The following is a 22317-nucleotide window of genomic DNA, read 5'->3' as shown; positions in this document are numbered from 1 at the left end:
TTCAATATATGCAAATCAATCAATGTGATACACCATATTAACAAATTGGAGGATAAAAACCATATAACCTCAATCTCAATAGATAATCTCAATAGATAATCTCAATAGATGCTTTCAACAAATTTCAACACCAATTTATAATAAAAACTCTCCAGAAAGTGGGCAAAGAGGGAACCTACTTCAACATAATAAATGCCATATATGACAAAAGCACAGCCAACATCATTTTCTATGGTAAAAAACTGAAACCATTTCCACTAAGACCAGGAACAAGACAAGGTTGCCCACTCTCACCACTATTATTCAACATAGTTTTGGAAGTTTTAGCCACAGCAATCAGAGAAGAAAAAGAAATAAAAGGGATCCAAATTGGAAAAGAAGTAAAACTGTCACTGTTTGCAGATGACATGATACTATACATAAAGAATCCTAAAGATACTACCACAAAACTACTAGAGCTAATCAATGAATTTGGTAAAATAGCGGGATACAAAATTAATGCACAGAAATCTCTCGCATATCTATACACTAACAATGAAAAATCTGAAAGAGAAATTAAGGAAACACTCCCATTTACCATTGCAACAGAAAAGAATAAAATACTTAGGAATAAACCTACCTAGGGAGGCAAAAAACCTGTATGCAGAAAACTATAAGGCACTGATGAAAGAAATCGAAGACGATACAAACAAATGTAGAGATATACCATGTTTCTGGATTGGAAGAATCAACACTGTGAAAATGATTATACTACCCAAAGCAGTCTACATATTCAATGCAATTCCTATCAAACTACTACGGCATTTTTCACAGAACTAGAAAAAAATTTTTTACAATTTGTATGGAAACACAAAAGACATGAATAGCCAAAGCAATCTTGAGAAAGAAAAGTGAACTGGAAGAATCAGGCTCCATGACTTCAGACACTACTACAAAGCTACAGTAATCAAAACAGTATGGTACTGGCACAAAAACAGAAATATAGATCAATGGAACAGGATAGAAAGCCCAGAGATAAACTCACACACATATGGACACCTTACCTTTGATAAAGGAGGCAAGAATATACAATGGAAAAAAGACATCCACTTCAATAAGTGGTGCTGGGAAAACAGGACAGCTACACGTAAAAGAATGAAGTTAGAACACTCCCTAACACCAAATACAAAAGTAAACTCAAAATGGATTAAAGACCTAAATGTAAGGCCAGACACTATAAAACTCTTAGAGGAGAACAGAGCAGAACACTCTATGACATAAATCACACCAAGATCCTTTTTGACCCATCTCCTAGAGAAATGGAAATAAAAACAAAAATAAACAAATGGGACCTAATGAAACTTCAAAGTTTTGCACAGCAAAGGAAACCATAAACAAGACAAAACGACCACCCTCAGAATGGAAGAAAATATTTGCAAATGAAGCAACTGGCAAACGATTAATCTCCAAAATATACAAGCAGCTCATGCAGCTCAATATCAAAAACACAAACAACTTAATCCAAAAATGGGCAGAAAAGCTAAATAGACATTTCTCCAAAAAGGTATACAGATTGTCAAGAAACACATGAAAGGATGCTCAATATCACTAATCATTAGAGAAATGCAAATCAAAACTACCATGAGGTATCACCTCACACCAGTCTGAATGGCCATCATCAAAAAATCTAGAAACAATAAAACCTGGAGAGGGTGTGGAGAAAAGAGAACCTTCTTGCACTGTTGGTGGGAATGTAAATTGATACAACCACTATGGAGAGCAGTGTGGAGGTTCCTTAAAAAACTAAAAATAGAATTACCATATGACCCAGCAATCCCACTACTGGGCATGTATCCTGAGAAAACCATAATTCAAAAAGACACATGTACCACAATGTTCATTGCAGCACTATTTACAATAGCCAGGACATGGAAGCAACCTAAGTGTCCATCAACAGATGAATGGATAAAGAAGATGTGGTACATATATACAATGGAATATTACTCAGCCATAAAAAGAAACAAAATTGCGTTATTTGTAGTGAGGTAGATGGACGTAGAGTCTGTCATACATAGTGAAGTAAGTCAGAAAGAGAAAAACAAATACCGTATGTGGACACATATATATGGAATCTTAAAAAAAAATGGTTCTGATGAATCTAGGGGCAGGACCGGAATAAATACACAGACACAGAGAATGGACTTGAGGACACAGGGGTTGGGAGGGGAAGCTGGGACAAAGTGATGGGGTAGCACTGACATATATACACTACCAAATGTAGAATAGATAGCTAGTGGGAAGCAGCTGCATAGCACAGGGAGATCAGCTCAGTGCTTTGTGACCACCTAGAAGGGTGGGATAGAGAAAGTGTGAGAGAGGTGCAAGAGGGAGGGGATATGGAGATATATGTATACATATAGCTGATTCACTTTGTTATACAGCAGAAACAAACACAACATTGTAAAGCAATTATACTTCAATAAAGATGCAAATAAAAGAAACCCAACCATTTATGGAGCACCTACTGCTTGCAGGGCAGTGTGCTAGATGCTGAGGTATTAAGATGAATTAGACACAGTCCATGGCCTCAAGGAACTCTGATTACCACAGAGGACAAAAATGTAAGAAAATTCTTCCCATACAATTGGTATTATGGTAGAGGAAGAATTATTGATTTATAGAGTAAGCTGAACTAGGAAATTGATTTTGATCAGTTGTTGAACTGTTTTAAATAACATAGTCACACCAGATGCCTTAATAAACCAAATGAAAGAGAATTTATTGTAGTCAAAATAACTGTCTTCTATCACAAATTTGCACATTTGTCTATCTCATTTTCAGATTTAAGATGTATACAGAGTAAGACAGTCTAAGTGTCACCTGAATACAAGCTGTATGTCCTTTGGAATGTTATTTATGTTCCCTAAACCTTGGTTTCCTCAACTGGAAAAAACATAAGTTAAGTATCCCTGCGCTACTGAACTCTGAGTATTGTTGTAGGAATGGAAGGAGATAATATGAATGCTTTATATATATTATATGTGATCAAGCCACTTCTTCCTTCCAGAAAGACTACATTTCTGAGCCCCTCTGTAGCTAAGGAGAGAATTTGACTAATTCTCACCAATAGAATATTAGTAAAGGTGATATCACTTCTAGCCCCAAGCATTTAAAGTGGGTGTATTTTCTTCACAAATCATCTTTTCCCCTGTGCAGCAACATGGGAGGCCTTGCATTCCAGATGGCCTAAGTACAAAACTGAAGAAGGTGGTCCAATTTGTATTGGACTTGGTATGAGTAAGAAATAAATGCCTACTTTATTGTCACTGAGACTTTACTGTGTGTGTATTACTGCAGCATGGCCTACCTCATACTGACTAACACATAACAGATGTAAATTATTATTTTGAAATGCACTAGCATACTTAGATGTTCTCATTACCTGGCAGCTCTGGGACTGTTTATGGCAAAGCCTCAGGATTAGCAGTCCTCAGAGCACTTTTTTATTCTATAGTTAAAACATTCGACTGAATACTGAATAAAACCTATATGACCTTCCATCTCTCACTTCTAGTCTCGTTTTTCCCCTCTCTTCAAATCAAATGCTAACTTCAGCATATGTTCTGAAACTCTTAATGAATGTGTCTGATTGCCTGAAAAGTCAATATTCCAAATAGGTGATAGATGTCAGTTTGCCAATTTTATTCATGTCAGAAACCAACAGCTTTTAAAACTTCTTAGCTGGACAACAAAGATGTTGATAACAACATGTAAAGGACTTGTCTGCATCTGCAAAGGGACTTGTTACCTAAGGGAAAACTGTCAAAATGGTATATTTCAGACTAGAAAGACTCAACACAAGAGCATTTACTGTGGTGTGCATCACAGATGAAAACATTTGGAATACTTATCAAAGTCACTTTTTTTTTTTTGCTGTACGCGGGCCTCTCACTGTTGTGGCCTCTCCCGTTGCGGAGCACAGGCTCTGGACGCGCAGGCTCAGTGGCCATGGCTCACGGGCCCAGCCGCTCCGCGGCATGTGGGATCTTCCCGGACCGGGGCACGAACCTGTGTCCCCTGCATCAGCAGGCGGACTCTCAACCACTGCGCCACCAGGGAAGCCCAAAGTCACTTTTTTATAGAAGTTCTTGTTGCAGACATCATAAGAAGTTGAAAAATACACAAATACGATATGTGTACGATTACTACAAGATCATAGAATCGTAATGCTCTGGAAATACCTTACCTGTTCTAAATTTGGCCTCTAGTAACATATTCACTACCAACTTTGATTCTAGGATGGATCAAGCCCTTCACCAGCTCAGAGGAGTTAACACCCATGAGGAAAGCAGCTTTGTCAGCATCTGGTCAGAAGAAAGGAAGGAAAAGAAGGGAAGGAGGGAGGGAGAGAGAAAAAGAGAAGGAGGAAAGTGGGGAGGGGGAGAGCAAGGAAAACATTATTAAAATTCATTCCACTCTAGCCCAATAGACTACCCAAAAGATGGAAGGATGGTTTGTTTAGAATGTTATAGCAAGGTAGATTGTAGTTTTGAAATAAATGCATGAATCCTAAATGTTTTAAAGCCTCTATTTCTTGGAAATGCAAATCAAAACCACAATGAACTGCCACTTCACACCCACTAGAATAGCTATAATCAAAAAGACAGACAATAACGAGTTTTGGTGAGGAAGTGGAGAAATTGGAACCTTCATACGCTACTAGAATATAAAATGGTACAGCTGCTATAGAAAACCATTTGGCAGCTACTCAAAAGTTAAACATAGTTACTATAGGACCCGGAAATTCCACTCTTAGGTATACACCCAAGAGAAATAAAAAGTATGTTCACAAAAAATCGTTGTACACAAATGTTCCCAGTAGCATTATTCATTATGGCCAAAACATGAAAAAAACACAAATGTCCATCAGCTGATGACTGGATAAACAAAATGTGGTATATTAATACAATGGAACTTTTTTAGTCATAAAATAGAATGAAGTATTGATGCATGCTACAACATGGATGAGGCTTGAAAACTTTACAGTAAGGGAAAGAAGCCTGACACAAAGGCCATATATTGTACGATTTTATTTATATGAACTGTCCAGAATAGGCAAGTCCATAGAGACAGAAAGTAGATTTGTAGTTGCCAGGGACTGGGAGAGAAAGGAACGGAGAGTAGCTACTTTAGGGTACAGGATTTCTTTTTGGAGTAATGAAATGTTCTGGAATTAAATAGGCGTGATGGTCACACAACATTGTGAATATGCTTAAACTCACTAAACTGTGCATTTTAAAAGGATAAATTTTATAATACGGGAATTATAACTCCATTTTTAAAAAGAATCTTTTTCTTGATACTGGCCCTCTTCTGAAGAGAACTATTTATTTGAAGGATATGAAAAATCTCATTTTCATTATTTGCCTATTTTCTCCTTTTACATATACATTTGTAGATCCTTTCAATGAAACTGGAACTTGGACCATGTCATTGGATAATTCAAGACAGCTGCCAATCAGCAGAAGCCAGAACACTTGCCCAGTATCTTTCAGAAACCTTTCCTTTTCCTGTGAAACCTCTGCCCCATAGTGCCCTCTGCTGCCTAACAAGAATACTTACAACCCATACAATTGTACTTTTATAAAACAGCACTTCTATCTTCTAAGGAAAGAAGTGAAGAAGAATTAAGTGTTATCAGAAGGAAAAGTAAGTAGACATGTATCACACCAGGTGTTAAAAAATGGCAATAACACAGAAGAATGCCACAGGCAAAAAGTTACAAACACATTTCAAATTGCAGATTTTTTCAGTTATCAGACAAAAGGAATATTTTACTCAATTGAACCTCTCTGCTGTCTTCCATTTTAAATGAATCCTGAGATATGCTAGTATATCTGATGTAGTAACTCCATAAAATTAATGTCTTAATATAGAAGAAAATGCAGTCTTTCCTTACTTCACTAAGTAGTACAAAATTTCCTGAGCAGTAACCACAAATAGAGAATAAAGTAAAAACAAAACACATTTAGAGAGCTGTATGTCATTTGTACTAACAATATCCATTTCCTTTCTGTCAGCCTTTAAAATTTTCACAAAGGCTTGAAAAGCTTGAAATGTTTGATTTACTTGTTAAATAAAATCAATGTATACTATACATACATTTCTAGAAGCTCTACACCTACTCCATATCAATGATAATGGTCTAGGTACTCAGTTGCTATGAAATCTTTCAAAATGCAAAGCCCTTTGGGGAAAATAAATGGAAAAATCAAAAGTAAAGCAGACATGCTCATCCTATGCTGAATAATTCCTGCTAGGAGTGCCATGTTTGGAGACAAAAGCCTGATTATTTCAAGTTGAGAAGCCAATGGGTCAGAATCATAGACTTTTTGAACCAGAAGAGACTTTAAAGAGCATCTAACCCAAAGTGAAAATATTTCAAAGGAAGGGAGAAATGCAGCATGCCTGATGAATCTGAGCAGAGATGAACAGTAACCAACAATGTGAAAAACGAACAATTCCACAATATCTGTCCAGAAAAAAAAAGACAGGACTTCGATTTTCTATGCATTGGAAGCATTCAGATGGACAATATAGGTAACAATAGTCTCAATCTCATACAACCTTTTCCCAGTGTTAATGACAGTCCTTTGAGTCTATTTTTATCCATGAACAAAGGAAACCAATTCTCTGTATCCCACCTTAAGCTCTAACAGAAATAGCCTTCAACATTACAGAATTATTTCTCATCTACTCCAGAGACACTCAAGGATATGCAGACAGAGGAGTAGTGGATTTATCCCACAGGTGTACATTAGACATCTCACGTTCTCCTTTTTTTTTTTTTTACAGAAAATAATAGTTGTCATCATATTCCAAAAAAAAAAAAAAAAACTTCATTTGCATTAAAAGTTAAATCTATGAATAAATGTCCTTCTGACATTTAGGAGATGCCATCATGAAGACAGCATCATCTGTAAACATATTTTCAACATGTAAGCTGATGTGTTCCCCAAAGAGACTTTATGAAATTCCTATCAATAAACATCATTTTCTAGGACCTTGTGAATAAAACCATAAATTTTAACTTAGGCTTTATGATATTACCTGGGAGAGGTTTAGCTAGAGGGGTTTCTCAAATGGTGGTGTGGATTAGAATAGCCTGGAGAGCTCATTAAGGGACAAAGGACTAGCTCACTGAAGAAGGTTAGGGTCTGGGCCTATTTTTTAGCATGTTTGCCAGGTGATTCTGATACACATGAGGGTCTGAGAACAGTCCTTCTCAGAGGGTCCTCAACCTTGTCTGTACATTGGGGTCACCTGGCAAGTTATAAAAACAAATCCTTATGGTTGCATCCTCCCTCAGAGATTGGTTTCCTTTGGTCCGGGTGAGGCCTGAGCTTCAGGAATTAAAAAGCTCCCCAGGTGCTTTCTGATGTGCAACCAAGTTTGAGAACTACTCTCTAGAGAAGGGTAGACAGGTTTGGTAAGTACATTTAGAAGATGGAGAGAACAAAGTCTGACTGCAACTGAAAACAGGTGAGGAGGTAAAGAAAAACAAGAGGCAATCCTTTCCAGTGTGACAATTCTATCCCAGTTCTATCTGATCTATAAATAACCAGATATAAAGAAACAAAATCCATTTTTGTCACCACAATCTGGCTAATGTGAAAAAGGGTTTTGAAAATGATCTTCAATTAGTCTTTTATGTAGGGTTATAATACGGTTTCTGAGCTGTTCAAACTTCCTTAATTTATTGAACTGAGTTTCTGAGCACTTGCTATGTGCAAGACCTGGTGCTAGATGCTATAGTAAGAAGATAGATAAACAAGACAAAAATCCTTGCTGTCAAGGAGTTTATAATCCATGAGAGTAAATAAAACACAGGAAAAAATAGCAAGTCAATAAAACAACTGCCTATAAGAGACCAGTTATGAGTATCATGAAAGTTTGAAAGAGAAAGAGATCCCTTCTGGACTGCATGACCAGGGAAGACTTCGAGAAAGAAACGGCATTTCATCTGAGACTTGGAGGATGAGAAGGGTTTTGATGGGCAAGTATGGGAGAACAAGCATTTCTGAGACAGGGAACAGCATGACTTAAAGGCCCAGAGGCAGGCAGTGCAGCGATGGTCAAAGACGGTGGATGGTACCAACAAGTTAGGAAGTGAGATAAACAGAAATGTGGGTGATTTGTGGTCTCAGGAGACATCTGATGCCACTGTAAGGTATTAATTAAATAATGGGGATATGTTAAAGGGCTGTTAGCAGAGAAATGGCATAATAAGAGTCAGGCTTCAGAAGGATTAATATTGTGGAAGCATGCAAGATAGACGAGAGTGAGGAGATTACAGAGAAAGCGAACCCACTGTGGGACACTGGAGTGCAAAAGTGCTGAAAGTCTAAACTAGAAACGGGAAAGGGAAAAAGAGAGACTGAGAAACATGACCAAGAGGTTTCTAACCTGAGAAGCAGAGAGAAGAGCAGTACTGTGAATATGAATAGAAAAGTCAACAGGAAGACATCACTTGGGGGACGTCATGATACACTGAGTTTTAGCCATGCAGGGTTTAGGGTAGCAGGAGAATATGCAGTAGAAAGTTAGAAATATGAGGTTGGGACTCAAGAAGGAGGTAAAGGCAAGGATGTCCCCTTAGGTTTGGGTCCCTTCCCCCTTTCCATCCTCTTCTCCATCTGTCCAGCTCCTTCAATTCCTTCTTAAATGACTGGGAGGAGCATTACAAGTGCTTAATATATCAATATTAAGAGCCCTTAGAAATCAAAAAGAAAAATCCCGTACCTCAATTTTAAAAATGGGCTAACAATGGAAATAAAAATTCTAAAAAGAAACAACACAAATAGGTAATAACCCACAAAAATGTTAACTTTATTAATACTTAAATGTAAAATAAAATCTGGCTAACTGGCAGGAGGAAAGCTGTAACTGCTAATATTGGTGAGCATACTGAGAAAGTCACTCAACTAGAAAAAGACAAAGGATATGTCCTATGTCCCTGAGTGGGTAGGATTCATTTAACAAATAATTATTTACTACTACAGTAAGGGCTACTATGATACAGTGCCAGACACTGTATTAAAACCTAGAAATACGGCAGTGCATAACAAATTAGGCCCCTGCTCCTATGAAGCTTACATCTGATGGAGACTGGAGAGTAGGACACCCAATATAAAACAGCTGTATGAATGACACAAACAAAAATATTCAGGGTAAGGAGACAGAGGATAATGAGAAGGAGGTGGGGGCAGTCATGGAAGGGTTTTCTGATAACATAACATCCAAGAAGGCACCTTGACAAAGTGAGGGAGTCAGCCATAAAGATACCTAGGAAGAGTTCCAGATAGAAGGAGGAGTGAGTGAAAATGCCCTGCAACAGGAGAGCTCGAATGATCCCAAAAGAGCCAAGAGACCCGTGGGCTGAGTGAGGGGAGTGAGAGAATGGGGAAAGGGTAGGTAGGTGGGGGTTCTGCACCTGATTCCACTGAGGTGCGTGGGTCCATGCTAGGCAGTTCTGTGGCACCAGCTGGATGTCTCAACTCTTACACCAACTACCTGGAGATAGCATCAGATTCCACAGGTTAAGAGTTCAGTCCTACAAGACTGCTTCCCCCAATTCAGATGCCAATTGTGAGCCCAGCTTGTCACTTAGGCTACTGACTGACCAGCTACAGATTGGAGGTTCCAACAACACCCTCCTTGGGTTCAGTTAATTTGCTAGAGGCTCACAGAACTCAGAAAGACACTTTACTTATTAGATCAATGATTTATTGTAAAAGAATATAATTCGGGAATAGCCAAATGGGAAAGATGCATAGGACAAGGTATGAGTAAAGGGTACAGAGCTTCCACGCCTTCTCCAAGGATGCCAGTTTCCCCAAATCTCCACGTGCTCAGCAACCAAGAAGATATCTGAACACTGTCCTTTTAAGATTTTATTTTTTAGGCTTCATTACATAGGCATGGTCGATTGAATTATTGGCCACTGGTGATTGAACTCAATCTCTAGCCCTGCTCCTCTGCCATGACAGGGGTGGGATTGAAAGTTCCAACTCTCTAATCATAGGGTTAGTTCTTGTGGTGACAAGACCCTATCCATAGGTACAGTCCAAAAGTCACCTTGTTAACATTAAAGGCACCTTTATGGCTCTCATCACTCAAGAAATTCCAAATTAAGAGCTCTGTGCCAGATATTGGGACAAAGACCAAATATAAATTTCATATTATCAAGCATTATATGGAGATGGGATTATAGAGAGATTTAGAGAGGTAACAGAAGGAGGTTATGATGAGGATTGAGGGTTTATTTTGAGTAAGATGGAAGCCACGCATGAACCTAGCACCGAGGAGGGAACATGGGCTAGTTCACACTATGAAAGGATCACTGCTGGCTGCAGTATGTAAACTACAGTGATGGGATGAGGGTGGAGACAGGGAGATCAATAAGGAGGTTATCACAACAGTCTGGTGAGAAATGGTGGCTCAGGCTAAGCGGTGGCAGTGAACATGTGATTGTGGGTAGTTGTGAGTTTTACATATATTTAAAGGTAGAGACAACAAGAAAGACAGAAGTTCAGTATGACTCTAATATTTGAGTCAGGAGAATCCAGTTGACATTTATTAAGAAGACTGAGAAATGAAGGGGCAGGAAGAGATGAGGAGTTCAGTTCTATACATGTTGAGTTTGAGATGATCAGCTAAGAAATGAGTAGAGAAAAGTTTCAAGAGTTGAGCTCAGCAGCCTTATAGCAGTTAGAAGTAAGGAAGATGAGGACGCTCCAGTAAAGAACCTGAGAAGGAACCACCATGGAGACTGTATGAGAGACTTTGCTTCATTTGCTTATCTGTATTTTCTAATTAATAACAATTCCTTGTTTTTGTAATAAAAATAATTTTAAAAACTTTGTTTCAAAGCGTTGGAAAAGCAAAAAAAAGAACACGGACAAAAACAGCAAAATAAGGCAGCAAGATGCCATGAAAGCATATATTAATTTATTAATATAGAAGATGTTTACACAATACTCAGGGCACATTTCCTTACTGTATTTTCCTCTGAGCTCAAGTGTCCTCTTCTCTGAGGGGACTTTCTGACCACCCTATCAACGATAACCCCCAACTCCTATTATTTTTTGTTCTTTTACTCTGCTTTAATTTTTTCATTCTGACTTCATGCATATTTGTCCATTTATCTATATATTGTCTATCTCCCACACTAGACAATCAAGACAGGGATTATATCTTGTTCATAGGTATATCTCTAGCACCAGGAATAGTCCCCCACACAGACTGCCCCCAAAAATTATTTGTTAAACAATAAAAAACAAACAATGCAACCAAAAAATGGGCAAAGGAATTGAATAGATATTTCTGCAAAGAAGATATACAAATGTCCAATAAATACATGAAGATATTCAACATCACTAATCATCAAGGAAATGCAATTCAAAACCACAATGAGCGTGTCTCCCCACAACTAGAGCACCTGCTGGCTGCTGGTGGGGGACCCTGGTGCCCAAGGAGACAGGAGGAACCCCAAAGTGAACTGGTAGGATGTGGGGGTACTGAGCGGGGAGGAGAAGGGGAGGCCAGACAGGATCAGTGACCCTGAGGCTGGGGAGATCAGGAGAGGCAGGTGGGAGAGGCCCTCCAGGAGGAGCAGCAGAGGAGACGATTGCCCCAGCCACTCAGGCCTGGGGAAACTGCTGGGTTCCCAGGCTGGTCCCCTGCCCTCCAGGGCGCAGCCCCTCCCCTTGGCCGCATTGGTCCTGGGGACATAGGAGGGAGGTCAGGAGATCAGGAGAGGCAGGTGGGAGGGGCCCTCTGGGAGTAGCAGGAGAGGAGCAGAGGGCATTTGTCTCGTCCACTTGAAACCAGGAAGCCTGTTGGGCTCCCAGGTGAGGTCCCCGCTCTCTGACATGGGGGCGGGAGGCACAACTGGGCCCCTTCTGTTCTGTTGAGCCTAAGCCCCAACCCCCCCACAGCCCCCAGGGCATTTTCCAGCCCTGTGGGTCCTAAGCATACACCCCACCTACCGCCCAAACCTCGCCCTTGCTTAGGCCCCACCTTCTACAGCTAAGGCCTTCACACACACCGCTTTTTTTTCTTTTCGTTTTCTTTTCCCTCCTCCTCTTTTTTTACTATTGTGGTACGTTGTACCTTCCAGTTGTTGGTTCATCTATATTTTAATTTTTATATTCTTTCTAATGTATCTGTTAGTTTTCCAGTCTAATTTTGCTTTTTACTTTGTTATTGTACTCTCTCTCTCTTTTTTTTTTTTGCCACCCCATGTGGCTTGTGAGCTCTTGGTTTGCGAGCAGGGGTTTGGGCTGAAGCTCTTACAGTGGGTGCTCTGAGTCTGAACTACTGAATTAACAGAGAACCTGAGACCCCAGGGAATATTCATCAGAATGAGGTCTCACAGAGGACCTCATTTCAGCACCAGGACCCACTCTACCCAACAGCCTACAAACTCCAGTGTTGGAAGCCTAAGGCCAAACAAGTAAGACAGGAACACAATCCCACTCATAAAAAAAAAAAAAAATGAGAGGGCAAAAAAATATGTCACAGATGAAGGAGCAAGGTAAAAACCTATAAGACCAAATAAATGAACAGGAGATAGGCAATCTACCTGAAAAAGAATTCAGAGTAATGATAATAAAGATGATCCAGAATCTCGGAAATAGAATGGAGGCATGGATTGAGAAAATACAAGAAATCCTTAACAAAGATCTAGAAGAACTAAAGAACAAACAGAGATGAACAACACAATAACTGAAATGAAAAATACATTAGAAGGAATCAATACCAGAATAACGGAGGCAGATGAAAGAATAAGTGAGCTGGAGACAAAATGCTGGAAATAACTGCCAAGGAGCAGAATAAAGAAAAAAGAATGAAAAGAATTGAAGACAATCTCAGAGACCTCTGGGACAACACTAAATGCACCAACATTCGAATTATAGGGGTCCCAGAAGAAGAAAAGAAAAAGAAAGGGTCTGAGAAAATGTTTGAAGAGATTACAGTCCAAAACTTCCCTAACATGGGAACAGAAAGAGTCATCTAAGTCCAGGAAGCACAGAGAGTCCCATACAGGATAAACCTTAGGAGAAACACACCAAGACACATATTAATCAAACTAACAAAAACTAAATTCAAAGAAAAAGTATTAAAAGGAGCAAGGTAAAAACAAAAAATAACATACAAAGGAATCCCCATAAGGTTATCAGCTGATTTTTCAGCAGAAACTCTGCAGGCCAGAAGGGAGTAGTAAGATATACTTAAAGAGTTAAAGAGAAAAACCTACAAACAAGATTATTCTACCCAGCAAGGATCTCATTCAGATTTGATGGAGAAATCAAGCTTTTCAGACAAGCAAAAGCTAAGAGAATTCAGCACCATCAAACCAGCTTTACAACAAATGCTAAAGAAATTTCTCTAGGTGGAAAACACAAGAGAAGAAAAAGACTCACAAAAACAAGCCCAAAACAATTAAGGAAATGGTAATAGGAACATACATATTGATAATAACCTTGAATGTAAATGGATTAAGTGCACCAACCAAAAGACACAGACTGGTTGAATGGATAGAAAAACAAGACCCATATATATGTTGTCTACAAGAGAACCACTTCAGATGTAGGGACACATACAGACTCAAAGTGAAGGGATGGAAAAAGATATTCCATGCAAATGGAAATCAAAAGAAAGCTCGAGTAGCAATACTCATGTCAGATAAAATAGACTTTAAAATAAAGACTGTTACAAGAGCTAAGGAAGGACACTACATAATGATCAAGAGATCAATCCAAGAAGAAGATATAACAATTATAAATGTTTATTCACCCAACATAGGAGCACCTCAATACATAAGGCAAATGCTAACAACCATGAAAGGCGAAATCGACAGTAACACAAAAATAATAGAAGACTTTAACACCCCACTTTCACCAATGGACAGATCAGCCAAAATGAAAATAAATAAGGAAACACAAGCTTTAAATGACACAATAGACCAGATAGATTTAACTGGTATTTATAGAACATTCCACCCAAAAGTGGCAGGATACACTTTCTTCTCAAGTGCACACAGAACATTCTCCATGTTAGATCACATTATGGTCACAAATCAAGCCTCAGAAAATTTAATAAAATTGAAATCATATGAAGCATCTTTTCTGACAACAATGCTATGAGATTGGAAATCAATTATAGGAAAAAAACTGTAAAAAACACAAATACATGGAAGCTAAACAGTGCGCTACTAAATAACCAAGAGATCACTGAAGAAATCAAAGAAGAAATAAAAAAATACAAAGGAACAATTGACAGTGAAAAGGTGATCCAAAACCTATGGGACACAGCAAAAGCAGTTCTAAGAGGGAAGTTTATAGCAATTCAATCTCACCTCAAGAAACAAGAAAAATCTCAAACAATCTAACCCTACACTTAAAACAACTAGAGAAAGAAGAACAAAGAAAACCCAAAGTCAGTAGAAGGAAAGAAATCATAAAGATCAGAGCAGAAATAAATGAAATAGAAATGAAGAAAACAATAGCAAAGATCAATAAAACTAAAATCTGGTTCTTTGAGGAGACAAACAAAATTGATAAACCCTTAGCCAGAAAAAAAAAGGGAGAGGATGCAAATCAATAAAATTAGAAATGAAAAAGGAGAAATCACAACTGACACTGCAGAAATACAAAGGATTATAAGAGACTACTACAAACAACTATATGGCAATAAAATGGACAACCTTGAATAAATGGACAAATTCTTCAAAAGGTACAATTTTCCAAGACTGAACCAGGAAGAATTAGAAAATATAAACAGACATATCACAAGTAATGAAATTGAAACCATAATTAAAACTCTTTCAACAAACAAAAGTCCAGGACCAGATAGATAGAATTCACTTCACAGGGAAATTCTATCAAACATTTAGAGAAGAGCTAACACTGATCCTTCTCAAACTCTTCCAAAAAATTGCAGAAGGAGAAACACTCCTAAATTCATTCTATGAAGCCACCATCACCCTGATACCAAAACCAGAAAAAGATTCACAAAATAAGAAAATTATAGACCAATATCACTGATGAACATAGATGCAAAAATCCTGAACAGAGTACTAGCAAACAGAATCCAACAACACATTAAAAGCATCATACACCATGACCAAGTGGATTTATCCCAGGGATACAAGGATTCTTCAATATACGCAAATCAATCAATGTGATACACATTGACAAATGTGTATCACATTAACCAATTAAGGAATAAAAACCATATGATCATCTCAAAAGATGGAGAAAAAGCTTTTGACAAAATTCAACACCCATTTATGATAAAAACTCTCCAGCAAGTGAGCATAGAGGAAACCTACCTCAACATAATAAAGGCCATATACGTCAAATCCACAGCAAGCATAGTCCTCAATGGTGAAAAACTGAAAGCATTTCCACTAAGATCAGGAACAAGACAAGGATGTCCACTCTCACCACTCTTATTCAACATAGTTTTAGAAGTCCTAGCCATGGCAATCAGAGAAGAAAAGGAAATAAAAATAATACAAATTGGAAAAGAAGTAAAACTGTCACTGTTTGCAGATGACATAATACTATACATAGAAAATCCTGAAGATGCCACCAGAAAACTACTAGAACTAATCAGTGAATTTGGTAAGTTTGCAGGATACAAATTAATGCACAGAAATCTCTGGCATTCCTATACATCAACAATGAAAAATCAGGAAGAGAAAATTAAGGAAATAATCACATTTACCATCACAGTAAAAAGAATAAAATACCTAGGAATAAACCTGCCTAAGGAAGCAAAATACTTGTACTCAGAAAACTATAAAACACTGATAAAAGAAATGAAAGGTGACAAAACAGATGGAGAAATATGCCATGTTCTTGGATTGGAAGAATCAACATTGTGAAAATGACGATACTACCCAAAGCAATCTACAGATTCAATACAATCCCTATCAAACAACCAATGGCATTCTTCACAGAATTAGAACAAAAAATTTTACAATTTGTATGGAAACACAAAAGACCCCGAATAGCCAAAGCAATCTTGAGAAAGAAAAATGGAGTTAGAGGAATCAGGCTCCCTGACTTCAAACTATACCACAAAGCTACAGTAATCAAGACAGTATGGCACTGGCACAAAAACAGAAATATAGGTCAATGGTACAGGATAGAATGCCCAGAGATAAACCCACACACATATGATCACCTAATTTACAACAAAGGAGGCAAGAACATACAATGGAGAAAATACAGCCTCTTCAATAAGTGGTGCTGGGAAAACTGGACAGCTACATGTAAAAGAATGAAATTAGAACACTACATAACACCATACACAAAAATAAACTCCAAATGAATTAAAGACCTAGATGTAAAACCAGACACTATAAAACTCTTAGAGGAAAATATAGGGAAAACACTCTTTGATATAAACTACAACAAGATCGTTTTTGACCCACCTCCTAGAGTAACGGAAATAAAAGCAAAAATAAACAAATGGGAGTTAATTAAACTTAAAAGCTTTGCACAGCAAAGGAAACCATAAACAAGACAAAAAGACAACCCTCAGAACGGGAGAAAATATTTGCAAATGAAACAGCAGACAAAGGATTAATCTCAAAAATACACAAACAGCTCATGGAGCTCAATATCAAAAAAAAACCAAACAATGCAATTAAAAAATGGGTAGAAGACCTAAATAGACATTTCACTAAGAAAGACATACAGATAGCCAAGAGGCACATGAAAAGATGCTCAACATCACTAATTATTAGAGAAATGCAAATCAAAACTACAATGAGATATTACCTCATAGCAGTCAGAACGGCCATTATCAAAAAATCTAGAAACAATAAATGCTGGAAAGGGTATGATGAAAAGGGAACCCTCCTGCACTGTTGGTGGGAATGAAAACTGATACAGCCACTATGGAGAACAGTGTGGAGGTTCCTTAAAAAACTAAAAATAACTACCATATGACCCAGCAATACCACTACTGGACATATACCTGAGAAAACCATAATTCAAAAAGAGACATGTACCACAATGTTCATTGCAGCATTATTTACAATAGCCAGGATGTGGAAGCAACCTAAATGTCCATCAACAGATGAATGGCTAAAGAAGATGTGGCACATATATATAATGTAATATTACTCAGCCATAAAAAGAAATGAAATTGAGTTATCTGAGGTGGATGGACCTAGAGTCTGTCATACAGAGTGAAGTCAGTCAGAAAGAGAAAAACAAATACCGTATGCTAACACATATATATGGACTTTTAAAAAAAATAAAAAGTACTGATGAACCTAGTTGCAGAGCAGGAATAAAGATGTAGACATAGAGAATGGACTTGAGGACACAGGTAGGAGGGAGAATCTGGGGTGAACTGAGAGTAGCATTGACATATATACACTACTGAATGTAAAATAGTTAGTGGGAAGCAGAAGAATAGCACAGCGAGATCAGCTTGGTGCTTTGCAATGACCTAAAGGGGTGGGATAGGGATGATGGGAGGGAGGCTCAAGAGGGAGGGGATATGGGGACATATGTATGCATATGTCTGATTCACCTTGGTGTACAACAGAAACTAACACAGTATTGTGAAGCAATTATACTCCTATAAAGATCTATTAAAAAAAAAAAAACCACAATGAGACACCACCACCTTATACTCATTGAGATAGCTCTTATCAAAAAAAACAAAAACAAAAAACAAAAACAACCACAGAAAACAACAAGTGTTGGTGAGGATGTAGAAAAATTTGAACCCTTGTGCATTGCAGTTGTGAATGGAAAATGGTGCAGCCACCATGGAAGACAATATGGTGGTTCCTTAAAAAATTAAACATAGAATTTCCATTTAATCCAGCAATTCCACTTCTAGCTATATACACAAAAGAAGTGAAAGCACAGACTCAAACAGATATTTGAATACTAATGTTCACAGCAGCATTATTCACACTAGTGAAAAGTGGAAGTAACTCAAGTGTTTATAAAGAGATGAATGGATAAACAAAAAGTAGAATATACATACGATGGAATGTTATGCAGCCTTAGAAAGGAATGAAATTCTGACACTTACTACAACATGTCTTGAAGACATCATGCTAAGTGAAATAGACCAGACACAAAAGGACAATATATATTGTATGAATGCACTTATATGAGGTACCCAGAGTAGTCAAATTCATAGAGACAGAAAGTAGAGTAAAATATTCCAGGGGTTAGGGGTAGGGGGTAATAGGAAATTATTGTTTTATGGGTATAAAGTTTCAGTTTGGGATGATGAGAAAGTTCTGGAGATGAATAGTGGTGATGGTTGCACAACAATGTGAAAGTACTTAATGGCACTAATATGTACAGTTAAAATGGGTAAAATTTTATGTTGTGTATATTTTACCACAATTAAAAATATAAAATTTTTAAAATTATTTGTTGAAAGATTTGAATGAATGTTTTTTCCTTTTTGTTGCAATTGCCAGGAATTTTAATATTAAATGAAATAATTATGACTATGATTCCTTCTTTTCATATTTGTGATTTTCTATTTTGATGATCATTCTAGACAGATAACTCATTATACATCTTTTTGGTAAGCAGGCATGACTATAGATTTTTAGAATATGAATAAAAAACAAAGGGAAAAGAAGCCATTTTGTTTTCAACCCAGTGGAAAACTCCTGCTTTGGAATTCTACAGATCTTTGTTCACACCTTCATTATGTCACTTCATACATCTCATGGTAATTTGTTCCTTTTTCTGTTTTTCTCAATAGTCTATATGCTGAAGACAGGCTACGTCTTAGTCAATCCTATATCACCCAAGTTTAGCAAATTTACTGGCATCATCAATAATTAATTAAGGAATGTGTCTTATCCTGAGATACAAGGATTCTAATTCAGAATGTTGGCTGAGAGAATAATTTGGTGGAACAGCAATTGAGGGAGACTGCTGATTAATTTCAACATTTTCCAAAAACTTCGAGGTGAGTTTAACTGCAAGGAAAAGGGGAGCAGGCCTGAGGTCAGGGATTTGAAGAGCATACATGCCATGTCTTTAAAGTAATCCTTACTTTCTGTGCCATCTGCTTCTACTTGCTCTTCTCTGGGCTTCTGTTTAAATTTCATGTTTCCGAAGTGCAGGATGGCTCCAGTGAGTTTATAGGATCCGTACTTCTCATCAGGAAGAAAGCCCCAAATGTCCATGGCTTGCTGTAAAAAGAGAAGCAGATGGCCAAGTCTTCGTTTGCCTAATGGCTGCAGTAAGCACCTCACCCCCGCTGTGTGTCACACCTCCCTCCACTCAGTGGGCTGTGGGCTGCCAGGAGACAGATCACCACAGCCCCGAAGTGAAGTGTGACAGCTCTGCTCAAAGCAATGCAAACTGGCCCTGTTAGTGTTGGTCACCCGCGGTCTGCTTATCCCTTTCAAAGAGAATTAGGAAGGCTTATGGCTTGACTTGTTTAATTTCCAGTAGTTTTAGAACTTTCCTCGGCTGCCCTGCCCCCCTCCTCTCCTTTCCAATAATCTATCATTAACTGGCTATATGAGCTAAATTATTTTGCCTTTCATGGTTATGGAAGAAAGTAGCACCATATCTGATAGGTTGCTTATTTCTGGGATCCCATATGTTCTCCCAGCTTTATTCCAGATACATTTTAAAGACTGGCAAAAGGAAGTATTTAAGAAAAGAAAAACCATGTCACCAAAGAACAGCATCCTAGGAAGCCACTGCACATGGTAAGAAGTGTGTTCTCACACACTCTAGGAGGATGGAAATCGGTACAATCTTTCTAGTGGTTAATTTAGAATATGTATCAAGAGACTATAAAAAATTCATAATCCTACCTAGTAATTTCACTTTTAGGAATCTAGCATAAGGTGACTCTGATATATAGAAAAAGCACTCACCTACAAAGACATTCACCACAGTAGGAAAAAAAAAACAAAACACAACCTTCAGTCTAACAGTAGGAGAATGATTAAATAAACTATAGAATTAATGTCTGATAAAATATTAAGTATCCATTTAAATGTTTATGAAGTTTGTAATAACACTAAAAATGCTTAAGAATAATCAAAAAAGCAAAGTATATATCACATAGCATATGCAGTATGATTATAATCTTTGATTTTAAAAAAACCACCAAAACAACTATGTAACAACAATCCCAAATAGAAAAAAATAAAGACTAAAAACAGTGGTTGTCACTGAGTTGAAGCATCTTCCTACTTTTCCATATGTACCGAAGTCACTATATTGACAAAATAAATAAGTTAAAACTTTGGACAGAAACCGTCCTGGAGGGGCTCCTTCCACTCTCCACCCCCAGGGGAAGGAAGGTCACTTCTCCAGGACCCTTTGGAAGAGAGGAGATCTAAGATGCTTTCTTTCATTTCTCATTGTCATTACCAGACTTTGATAACTAACAAGCCTTACATCTGTGGCCAGCAATTCTTCAGCATCATCTGAGCTCTCCAGAGCAACTGCTCCATGAGAGCAAAAGTGAAAGTCAGAGGGATTTTCAGACACAAGGAGCATATCTGCAGTGGGAAAACCATCAGTTAAACAGCTTAAAGAAATCCACAAGGCTTTAGAAAATAAGTGACCAATATTCACAGTTTACTCTTACGGCTTACAGCATACTTGTAAACAAGCCAAAATAAAATCCATAGTCTACGCCCAAACCTCTGCAATCAATTTCTGCCCTCTATTAACTTGTCAGTCATGTGTTAATGCCTCCCAAGAGAAGACTAGGCAGGCCAAATCTGAAAGCAGATTCAATTGCAGCAGCTTGAATTGGTGTGCAAAAATAACTGATAATGCATGTTGGCAAAACTTTGAAAACAGGAATTTGGCCTAGATACATGGTTGAGGGTCAGAGGACAAAAAGTGGTTTGTAAATTATAACAGGCCTGAGCTTCAAAAGCTAGGAAGCAGGTCGACCCTGGGGTCAGCACCCAGGGAACATTAGCAGTGTAATCCTGTCACATCACGTCCTCCCTATTAGGAGGCTGAGTCTGTCTTTCAAGGGATCCGTAAATCAGCTACTGTGTTCGGTGCTGCACCTCTGATACGTCTAAGACTCCTCATATGATTCACTTAGTCAGGAAGCATAATGCAAGCTGAAGCCAAGGCAAGCTGTCAGCAGCACATCTGCAACCGACGTGGCCAAATCACATTAACCTCTTAAAGCCTGACACTCGCTCCCAGTGAAGTTTTATGAGCCAATCTGAGTTTTGTTTAGCACTCAATGAAGTGAGGCTCTATTATCCTGAACCCCAAATCTCAGAAACAAAGAAATTGGGCTACGTGAATGTTCATAGCAGCTCTATTTGGAAACAACCCAGATGTCCATCAATAATTAACAAAACATTGTCTAGCCACACAATGGATTATTATTACTTAGCAAACAAACGAATGAACTATGAATATGTGCTACAACATGGAAGGATCTCAAAATAATTATGCTGAGTGAAATAAGCCAGAAAAAGAAGAATATATACTGCATGATTCCATGTTATAAAATTCTAGAAATGCAACCTAATCTATAGATTGCAGAAAGCATATAAGTGACAGAAAACATACTAGTGGTTGTCTAGAGACTGGGTTAGAAGAGGAGGGCTTGAGGGAGTGAGAATGGTCAGGAGGGAGGGATTACAAGAGATAACGAGAAAACTTTTGAATGGATACGTACATTATTTTGATTATGGTGATGGTTTCACCTCATAGATACACATGTCAATACTTACACTTAGGTCAATAATACTTTGATAAAGCTATTTGATAAAAGTAATTGGGCTAGCCCAAAAGAAATCAGGCTGAATGCAAGGATAATATATAACTTAAATAGAAATATAATTCATAATAATTTTTTAAAGTATTTACTTCAATGGTGATTCAAATGTCCCTGAAATGTTACTATTTCTCAGGAATCTCCTTATATTCTTCCTTATGCTTCACTTCATATCAACAAATATTTGTTTGAGATCCAGTAATATGCCAGGCATTATTGTAAGTTTTAGGGATAAATCATTGAAAAAAAATCCCATTCCTGCCCTCATAAAGCTTATATTCCAACAGGAGGAGATAGAAGTAAAAAATACAAAAAGAATGAGTAAAATATATGATATGTAAGATAGTAATTGCTATGGAGATAAATAAAAGCAGGGAAAGGGAGTAAAATGTGTTGGAGATGCAGAGTTGCAGTTTTTGATAGGGTGATCAGGGAAGGCCTCCACAAGGTCAAGTTTGAGTTATGGGAGAGAATCATGGATAAGTAGGGAAA

General features: G+C 37.8%; 1 protein-coding gene across 1 annotated transcript in view; it reads right to left on the bottom strand.

Annotated features, from left to right (window-relative positions):
- MYH15 (myosin heavy chain 15) overlaps positions 1-22317 on the bottom strand; it is a 187605-nt gene that overhangs the window by 141394 nt on the left and 23894 nt on the right. Inside the window, 3 exon segments of the mRNA XM_007450546.1 lie at positions 4210-4343; positions 19102-19240; positions 20469-20572. Of these exon segments, the coding sequence (XP_007450608.1) occupies positions 4210-4343; positions 19102-19240; positions 20469-20572 (377 nt within the window).

This window comes from Lipotes vexillifer, unplaced genomic scaffold (assembly GCF_000442215.2).
Source record: "Lipotes vexillifer unplaced genomic scaffold, Lipotes_vexillifer_v1.1 scaffold946, whole genome shotgun sequence".
NCBI lineage: Eukaryota > Metazoa > Chordata > Mammalia > Artiodactyla > Lipotidae > Lipotes > Lipotes vexillifer.
The sequence above is the reverse complement of the archived record's forward strand: the minus strand, read 5'-3'. Positions and strand labels throughout refer to the sequence as shown.